Source organism: Trachurus trachurus (genome assembly GCF_905171665.1).
Source record: "Trachurus trachurus genome assembly, chromosome: 24".
Lineage (NCBI taxonomy): Eukaryota > Metazoa > Chordata > Actinopteri > Carangiformes > Carangidae > Trachurus > Trachurus trachurus.
This window is the reverse complement of record NC_139910.1, coordinates 11,816,273-11,826,801: the sequence shown is the minus strand read 5'-3', so window position 1 is coordinate 11,826,801 and position 10,529 is coordinate 11,816,273. Positions and strand designations below refer to the sequence as shown.

At 45.2% G+C, this 10,529-nt stretch overlaps 1 protein-coding gene across 1 annotated transcript; it reads left to right on the top strand.

The window, feature by feature from the left end:
• Positions 1–3,145: 3,145 nt before the first annotated feature.
• On the top strand, positions 3,146–4,090 carry tmem121ab (transmembrane protein 121Ab; the record flags this gene model as incomplete). The annotated part of the gene is made up of 1 exon (XM_084001207.1): positions 3,146–4,090. One exon carries the CDS (start codon positions 3,146–3,148, stop codon positions 4,088–4,090), a length of 945 nt encoding a protein of 314 aa, XP_083857333.1.
• Between the last annotated feature and the right edge of the window lie 6,439 nt (positions 4,091–10,529).

The window sequence follows — 10,529 nt, the reverse complement described above, 5'->3', positions numbered from 1 at the left end:
ACTTTTTAATGAGGCACCCATTTAAAATGAGGTGATGGCTCTATCAGTGGCTGGTGTTTGTTTGCTCATGCTTCATGGATCAGATAAAGCCATTAATAAAAACAACTTTTATCAGATTGAAAAAACTCTTGTGTCCACAGAGAGGAGGAGCTGCAAACAACCTGAACAACGATCCATTTATTAACAACATATAGCTGCAGAGTCATTAGACAGAAAGCCACGAGACTATATCAACGGATTAACACCATTTTATAACCATTAATTAATCATTAACAAACAGATGAGATGGTGAATTTATCAGTCTTACAACCCAAAACCTGCTCTCTGGCACACATAAACATTATATATCAAAGGGATAGTTCAACATTTTGGCAAATTGGCCCATTGCCATAATCCCTATAGTTTTAGCAGTAGGTTCGTTACCTTTAATTGTCAGTGCAAGCTATTTTTAGAACGGCGGAGCAGAGCCGCGAGCTGCTCAGAGCTACGCTACAGAGGCTCATGGGATTTCTTGGTTTCCCTCATCAAACTCATCAAATACACAATCCAACAACTCCACAACGCTCTCGTGGACAAGTTGTGACCTGCACATTCACCACGCTATGAGATAATAACAGAACGTTACGAGACAGAGTTGTTTTCAAGGTAAATTCATGAAAAGCCGCTGATACGCGTTCCTGTCGGGGGCCGTTTTTCAGCAAGCAGTCTCTGTATTTACCTTGAAAACAACTCTGTCCTGACAATTCCTGACTTTGTGTGGTGCCACACTGAGTTTGATTATTTGTGTTTACCCGTGAGATATCACGACAATCACTTTACAAAATCGTCTTCATTGTCATTTTTGAAAAATTCACTATTTTATAAAGGTTTATTTATATCATTTGCAAACAGCTGTATCAGGCGCTGGCAGGGCTCTGTGAATGATTCAGTCATATCTGGACTTGAAAATGTAGGCTATACCTTCGTTGACAGAAAGCACTAATGTGATTTATTTACGTTCTGCCTGAAGGATCCAGTGACAGGAGGAGCCGACGGGAACGAACAGAGCGACAGATAAATTCCAGTTTCAGCACCAAACGTAAACTGAGGGTGACATTTCTGCTCAATTAACACATTTCACTTCCTTTCCCCCCTCCCTTTTGCTTTTTTTTGGTGTTGTTTATTTTCTATCCATAAAGATATTGAGATCTATATTTAGTGATGGGCTGAAGCCTCGCAGGGCACAAGGTGGGCTCCTTCTAGTGAGTTAACCGCTCAACAGCTGTACAGGGTTTGGCTTTTGTTTTTGTTCCCCTTTAAGAAAATGATGTAAATGTCCAGCTGGACTGTTGATGAGAAGCTTTCGCCGACCTGACACGTCACACACCTCAGCATGAAATACTAAAGGGATCAAAACTGGGAGTTCATTCAGAGAAAATGACAGTAATTGCAGACTGTAGCTGGCAGCAAATGAAACACGGACAAGCTGGTCATTATCGATGTAGAAAACTGAGACACTGAGCATGCAAGGAGACACGCTGTTTTCTGTGCTGCAGATGCACCACAGGAAAACTTTCCCCGTCCCTTCTAATCCCTCAGTTACACACAAAAAAAAAAAAACATGCACCAGTGCGTACTGCAATCATGATTTCCTTGTTTCAGCTCAGAAACTACACCAACCCGACTCAAAATATCTGCAGGAAATGAACCCATTGCCATCGTTTTTCCCCATTTACGCTGGCTTAAGAAGAAAATGTAGAGCCAAGTAATGCAAGAAAAAAAAAAGAACGAGTTATCGAGGCCTTCGCTGCTGCTGTACGAGACTTTGAAATTGGTTTCTGCAATTTCTTGTCATAAATCCTCTATTAATTTTCACTCCTAAAATGAGACTAGTGGTTATTATGGCCACAAATATGTCGAATACAATAATATTATCATCATCTCATCATATTAAGCCATGCATCCAGAACCAGGTGTCTTGAGGCGCTTCACATACAATGAAGAGGTAATGAGACCCTGAAGCAGCCTTATTCTAACATGTGCAATACAATACGTTCGCTCCTATCCACGGTGAAATGGGCGATGTTGGAGACAAGCTGACACATTACTTGGCTCCTCATATGTGTAAGACCGTTGGCAATGAAAACTGTGTTATATGGCCCAGTAGTGCTGACAGGTTTCTTTCTCCTTTCTCCTCTGCCCTCCCCCCTCCTCCTCCTCTCCTCTTTATTTCTCCTTCCTCTAGGCTGTGGAGAGGCCAGCACGTGGCGAGAGGAGGGAGAAAGGATGGATCTTCAGACCTGTGTAAGAGCCTCCCCCCGGGGGAACCGTCGTTGGACGCAAGGCCTCATGGGCCGTTGACCTGCTGTCTCTGTGATTTATGGCGACTGGAGGCCTCTGGCCACTGCAGACTCCTCTCCCCTCTCTCTCCTCCGTTTCCCTCCACACACGCCGCAGGATCGCACCGAGCCACACACACTGCGCCACCACCATCATCTCCAGGAGTATCCGAAGAGGAATTCCTGGCACATGCCGGGCGGCGGCACGGACACGTCCTCGTCCTCCGCAGGCCGCGCTGTTGCTTCCCACACCGTCTCCCGCAGAGCTAAACACCTCCATAAACATTTCCACACTGCAGCACCGGCGTGTCCCGCAATCCCATCACATGTCCATTAGACCGAGCCCCACTCCGAGAGTATTCTCCATCTGACTGTGTGTGGATTACTATCAGTCATGGTGTGTCAGCTGTAGAGCCCTCAGTGTAGCTGCTGCTCAGGGGCAGAGCTGGATCAATGGAAGTGCGCTGAGTAACGAGGTGATGTTCCTGTTTTCACATGGTCCGAGAGCAATCAGCAGCCAGCATCTCTCCGCTGACTCCACACACCGCTTTGCTTCCACGCTGCAATAACGGCCCCCGCCCCCCCCCCCCTTCAATGGACTATTAGTGCAGTGACTTATAGTATCATTTTAATATAAAACACACTGTTGCTGGACTTTTTGCTCCTGTGCTGTCAGATAACCTTAAACACCCTTTTTTCTTTCCCCGTCCGACCATAAAGGCTCGGAGCGGACGCAGCGCCGTCGTGTTTACCTTCTGGACTATTCTATTTTTTTTAAATTGAAAGCTGTGGACAGAGAGTGAGAGCCACAGCAAGGTGCCCTCGCCATGGTGTTGCCGCCCCCAGACAAACGCCATGTGTGCCTGACCACCATTGTCATTATGACCAGCATGGCCTTCATGGACGCCTACCTGGTGGAGCAGAACCAGGGTCCCAGGAAGATCGGTGTGTGCATCATAGTGCTGGTGGGGGACGTGTGCTTCCTCATCGTGCTGCGGTACGTGGCGGTGTGGGTCGGCGCCGAGGTGCGCACCGCCCGCAGAGGATACGCCATGATCCTGTGGTTTCTGTACATCTTTGTCCTGGAGATCAAACTCTACTTTGTCTTCCAGAATTGCAAAGCCGACAGGAAGAGTCTGGAGACGGTGGCGCGGAAAGCGTTGACGTTGTTGTTATCCGTGTGCGTGCCGGGTTTGTACTTGGTCCTGGTGGCTCTGGATAGTATGGAATATGTAAGAACTTTCCGGAAGAAGGAGGACATGCGGAGCCGCCTGTTCTGGGTGGCTCTGGACCTGCTGGACCTGCTGGACATCCAAGCCAACCTGTGGGAGCCGCAGCGGACGGGCCTGCCCATCTGGGCCGAGGGCCTGATGTTCTTCTACTGCTACATCCTGCTGCTCATCCTGCCCTGCGTGTCGCTCAGCGAGATCAGCATGCAGGGCGAGCACATGTCGCCCCAGAAGATGATGCTGTACCCGGTCCTGAGCCTGGTCACCATCAACGTGGTCACCATCCTCATACGCGGCGTCAACATGGTGCTGTTCCAGGACAGCCGCGTGTCCACCATCTTCGTCGGCAAGAATGTGGTGGCCATCGCCACCAAGGCGTCCACCTTCCTGGAGTACCGCAGGCAGGTGAAGGAGTTCCCCCACCCGCAGAACGCCATGGCGCTGGAGCTGCAGCAGAACTCTGTCAGCCACACGCAGCCGCTGCCCAACGCCACCAGTTTGCCACATGAACCTTCGCCGGCGCAGGACGTCATCGACACATGACCGCCAGCGCTGGAAAACCGGCGCCGTCGGAGGGACGGACTGCTTTTTATGAAACCCTACAGGAGCGAAGGTAGATAGAGAAATCAGCTGCATGACAGGATGATATTCTGCTCTTGTCAAGCCCACATGAACAACTGTGAAACCATAAAAGAGATTTTCAGCATCACCTGCCTGTCAGAACAAACTGTAAACCTACACTAGACTGAGTGCAGCGAGCAGACTTCGAAACCAAGTCGAGCGTTTTTATCGTGCTGTTGTGTTTTTAATTGTTTCAAATGTTTTAAAAAGTTCAGACTTTATTAAGAGACAATCTCCACAGTGTTGCAGCCTGGTGACATTATGTTCTGTAAAATGGACAGTTGGTCCCCCTTCCCCTCCCTCAACCCACCCCCCCACTCCCCCACCGCCCCCTTGGTGAGTATCTTGTAATTTCTTTTCTTTTTTTCTAAAGGTCACTTTTTCAACAGTGCATCTGTGGCATTTCCTTTGAATTTCAGCACCAAAGGACATACCACTCTATGTGAAGCACTGATGGAGAGGAGGAGCCCAGAGTGACAGGGGTCAGTCAAAAAGGGGGGGGGGCTATCGATGCCGTGTGAGATCGAGGCTGTGTGGCAGGCGAATGCTTTTTTTCCCCCCCTGTGTGTTTTGTCTCAGCTCGGTGGAAGCTGCTGTCTCGGCCGGCGTGACGCTTTACAACCAAAAGGTCTGATTAAAGCACCGGAGCTCAGCGCTATACAGCATCCACTGCAGGCATTCAAGCGTGTGTTTTACTGTATGTGTGTACAACATGCACACTAGTCTTTAGAGTGTGTGCCTGAAAGCGTGTGTGTGTGTCTGTATGTGTGTGTTTGTGTGTTCGCCACAGGAGGTTTAGGTTATTTCAAACAGTTTCGGGGGAGATGTTGAGGTTTCCGTGAGTGTGATGACTTGCAAATGAGACATAACATGTAGTGATGTCAGATGAAAAAAATAATAAAATAAAGATTATGATGGGAGGGGGGGGATACTCTTTGTTTCCTGTACTGTACATTCCTCTAAAACTAGCTCAAGCCTTGAAGTCAAAGAATGCAGAGATCCGGCAAACGCCTCACTGAAGAATTGACAAAAGAGAAAAAAGATAAATACAATACTATACAAACAGAAGATACTTTTTTCTGATAATATTCAGTTAATTATTATTATTATTACTATTATTATCATTATGTACATTCTTTACTTGTTGGAGGCCAATGATGTTTTAATAAAAGTATAAATAAAAGAATTATGACAACAGCATGGTTTCATCTTTCCATATTGTTGGTCATGATTGATGAAAATGTTATTTTTCAGCTGAGTTCAGAAGTATTTAGTGCTCCTGTTGTGCTCGACAGCAGCGACTAAATGACAGCAGCACGGCAGCAGAATCGTTTTCTGTTCTGTTTTGCATGGAGGAATCCACACAGCGCTCAAGGCTGAGCCGCCTCCTGGACTCCAGCATTAATTTTCTCCCCCTCAGGCTACCGCATTTGGAGAAAGCAAGCAATAGATTTATCTTTAAAATGCGATAAAAATGTATGAACCTTCTCTCAAATTGTGTCTCTCTCTTCCTCCCAGATCTCATTATCACCTCTCCACTTGCTTGCCTTTTCTTTTTTTTTGTTCTGTTAACACAAATCTTCTCTGCACCAGCCTGGTATCAGTTATTAAATACAGCCTTTACAGCTGACAGATCACCTTCATGTTTCCACAGAGAGGAATTATTAAGTGTTGTGGTGGGAGATGGAGGGGTCAGTCGCACAGGGACAGTCACTTCACTGTTGTGAGGTGAACTCAGGTTAACTGCTGATCTCAGCTCACAAAGACTCACTCTCAGACCTTGAATGACACCTGCCCCATGAACAATAGCTGAGTGACAAAGAGACTGGATGACGATGACGATCCAAAGTGTGGTCACATTTCCCTGACATGAGAATATTATATGGATCAAGGTTTCTCCTTCATTCATGGTTCCCAGCACCGTAATAGTGCAGTGCTGTTACTATTTGAGCCACCAGAGCTAAATGAGACTGACCTGGCGGCAAAGACCAGAACAAACATTCACTCATCACTGTGATTGAAGTGATTGAGTCACCAGTTGCACGGGTAAAATTACACTAAGGGGGGCAACGTAAGTGGGTTTGTCTAGTGCAATGCTAACTGTCCTCTGCAAAGCAAATAGCCACTGCAACAGATTAATCATCTTTTATATTTAAAGCCCCTGTACAGACTTTTCATTTAGTGTTGAGTTTGGCGGCCCCTGTGGACAAAAACGGTGGTGTTTTGCCGGAATGAAGACTGCATTTCCCACTGCCATGAAGACATTTGTGTAGATTTGTTTTGGAAACATCGGAAAGAAGACGGGACTTGTTTCTTTTTTTTTTGCAGCGTAATGTATCTATTCGTATCGTTTCGTCAGTTGTCCGACCTGACCATGCCTTCCAGAGGTATAGAATTAGGCTATTTAGTGTATCTTCACACTGATGGGCTCATTTGCTGTTGTAGGTAACAGAGACACATCAGCAGAAACCAGAGACTTTTGCGTATCCAGTTAAAAGCTCCGTACCGGGGCTTTAATGAGACGTATTTTATAGTCAGATTAAGTTGTTTAAAGTGTTTCTTTGCTTGCAATAAGTTTTACCTCGAAAAACTAAAATACTGCATACACACACACACCAAGGTGCTAATTTCCTATTTCCTTCACCCTATCCATTACATTGTTGCTTCAAGCTCATCAAACTGAGAGAGCGGGATCAGTCTGGGGCTCGCCGTATCTCTACAAACTGCCAGACTCTTCTCTTGGAATCTCTTCTGTGGAAACATATTGATCGTTCACGCTGGTGAAGTATTAAATATTTCTGAGACTTAGCTCTCTGGGCAAAATCCAGTTCATTCTGGGTTGTCTGTTTTCAGTTGAGCTCCTGTCTTACAGCAAAACTCCACCGTGTGGCCCTAATAACTGGCATATGAATAAAACTACTAAGACTGTGACCCGGAGTATAGTTTGCCTAATTTTTGCAAGATTTCCTACTGTGCAATTCTTCACACTGCGCATAATTGTAAACAGATGCGTGACTAAGGCTTCCTGCAGCTGTTTATGTGGCGTGTTGTACATATTTCATTTTAGTGTCTTTATTTATTTAAGCATTGTCAAGTGGGTGCTCAGCGGCTGAGACAGAGAGAGATTTACCCCAGATAATTCCCAGATTCGAGTAATTCAAAAATCCATTTCACACCAGTGCTGTGAGTCTCACACAAAATATCAACATGGTATACTAGGCCATACTGTTTTATTTATATGTAGTTTTATTGCACATAACAGTAAAGAATAAACATAAACATTAGGTAATTATGAGTTATAAGTGACAGCTACTGGTCTGGTTCCTATCAGGGTTGCAAAATGTGTGCAATTCTGACGGTCCACTGTAGTAAACATTCATCAAAGTTGACAGACCTTTTTGGTTCAACTTTGACCAACAATCACTTTAGTGCACTCAAACAGTTTTCCTGTACAGTGAGGGATTAGGCTATTACCAGCGTTGTGGTTGCACTCACTTTTGGCTTTACCTCCAGATGCTTTAGATCATTAGGTTTGACTGCTGCCTTGTTACAATGAGCATTCGACCACTCGCCTTTTCTGCCCTGTCAGAAGCAACAGAAGCAATGTTGCCTCCAGGAATCAGCAGTTACCTTCAGCTGAAAGTAAAAGAACCAAACTGCAACAAATCTGAATTGTCCTTTAAATGGCCAATATTCATGGTCAGACTCAACCCCGGGACGTCACCATTGCATCATAATATAATATTCTGTGGGGCGCCAAAAAGCAATCACTTTCTGTTAATCAGTTTTTTCCACTGTGCCCAAATTGCATTACACTATTTACTGTCAATTATCCATCCATCCATCCACCCATCCGAAAACATACCATAACTCTACCTCGGTAAATAATCCCTCAAAATCTTGTCACCTCACATATTTTATTGTCACATGCAGGCCTCTATATTTAGAGCACTTGTTAGTGAAGACAGCAGTTAATCTAGGTTTGACTCCACGCAACATAAACAAGTAGATTAAAAAAAATATCTAATTACACACTCTGTGCACTGCAAAATGATTTGTTGAATATAAATAGGCAATAACTCTAAATGTTGAAATGACACCGGTTTTCATCTTTTTAATACTAAACGGGCCCAAAGACGTAGAAATGGGAGGTGACAAACTGTCTGTGTATCTGGTTCCTATATAGCAAATGAATCCCTGGTTCTGGCTCTGTGCTGCCTGCAACTCGCATTATATTAAATTTCTTATGCTGTCTAAACGAGACTCTAGACTCAGCAAAATGTTTTTTTCAAAAGAATGAAAACTGAGAACCAGGTTCGGCATTTAATTGAAAATATCCTCATGTATAAGTCATTGGTGCTACAGAGAAACTTTATTTTTATGTCAGCGACTGACCAATTCTTTGCTGTGGTCTGGATCACAGCTCATTGTTAGGCTTACGGCAGCATAATGTCACTATTGTTTGAATAAATCTTGTCAGCGCAAGTGGTTGAAGGGGAAAAAGTAAATGGCAAACTTGGGAATAGAATAAATTACCTGTGGCTGTCTCTGAACCAGATCACCTTTTCGAGACCTACCGAGCGAGGGATTCATCCATAAATCACCAGGCGTGCGCATCAGGAATGTAATTGTGCTTTCTCCATTTATAATAAGTCGGTAAAAGCACCTTTTTTCCTCCCTCTGCCAGTGATTTGCTGTGTATCCATGACTTCCCGAAGCACTTAGTCTCAGCAAAATTAAATCAGAACCAGTTGGACGAGTATAGTGTTTTTCACCATTACCGACTGTCTGTTGACCACCTTTGCATTTGCTGACTTGTAGGAGTGTGTCCTCTCGGTTGTTGCTTCCCACTTGTTAATAAATGTCTTCGTTCTCACACTGTAATCACTTTGCTGACTACGTAACCCTTCAACTATGCCACACACTGCACACAGTAATCTAAATGGAAATCGCTTCCCTGGCTGTGCTTCTATCATAAAAACTGCAATATTTATTGTCCACTGGATATGGGGGGGACTTGGTTAATCGCCCAATGATGCTAAAAGTTAGTGAGACAATTAGTGGAGGTTTACTGCGAACAAAAAAAAAAGGAAGATTCTCCCCATCAAACAGGAGGTAGGCTACATTGCATAATGTTGCATGGAGCTTCACAATGAGACATGGTCAGGCTGGCCTATTATTGACATTGACATGAAAACTAAGCCCAATTAACTGCTAGAAGTTCCTGTTTATAATGTTCCCATGGATGTCCAGGCAAGTGTGACTATAGTTTGTGCTACAGTGCTGATGCTCAGAGGCACTGACTGACCTAAGACGCAGTGACGAAGCAGCTGCACGTGGCGGCGACCACTGGACTCTGCACTCGGCTGTTAAAAGCAGCCTGCAGGGGCCATGTGGTGGCCGATGAGGCGTAAAGCATTTTATATACTATATATTCCCTGCTACATCCACTAGTAGAGCCAGAGACCCTGTGAGAAGTTGACATCCGTGCATCAGATCGCAGAAGGAAAATATCATTGAAATTAGAGAGGAAATATGCAGGATTTTTAGCTTAACTACATTTTTACTTTAGTTAAACAGCTTTGGAGTAATTGTGATGGTTTCATAAATGATATGTAACTTGTTATGAGGAAAATGGAGGCTCTCTGCTTTCTACGTAGCATCTCTTGGCTGACAAACACTTTTGTAAGATCAGCACCGCCACCCCGGTGTCCCAGCTCTCATCTCTGTGCACGCGACACAATAAATGCACCCCATAACCCGTTATCTCTTGTTTATAACAGGTAAGACTACACAACTATACACGATGTAACATCAGTCTAATCAAAACGTGTCACAAACAACACGGTTCTAACTCCCGCTGGCCTCCCAAGCGTGGAGGTTCTCATCGCTAAGAACCAGCTGCGTTTCCTCGGCCATTTACGCCGCAGGAAAGACTCATCCCTCCCCAAACAGACCCTGTACGGGGAACTGGATCATGGTTCGAGGCTGATAGGTGGGCCAAAAAGACGGCTGAAGGAGAAGCTCAAGCAGCTTCTCAAAAGGTCTCGGATTCCTGTGGACACGTGGGAGGACCTTGCGGTGGACGGAAACTTGAAGCAGACAGGGCACAAGCTGCAGAAGCGAGGCGCAAAGAAAGACATCTCCGCCTAATGCTTCCTCGCGCTCCTCCAACACTCTCATGTAGCTACAGACTGCCCCCGACTCTTTCATTCACACCTTGGTCTTTACAGCCATCAACAAGCACATAGACAGAGAGCCCGGCAAGCTCAGAGAGAGAATATCTAAAGGGAGGAGGAGAACAGATCCTCGATGTACGAGGTTGCCATGATGATGATGATGATGCATGACATGGGACAAA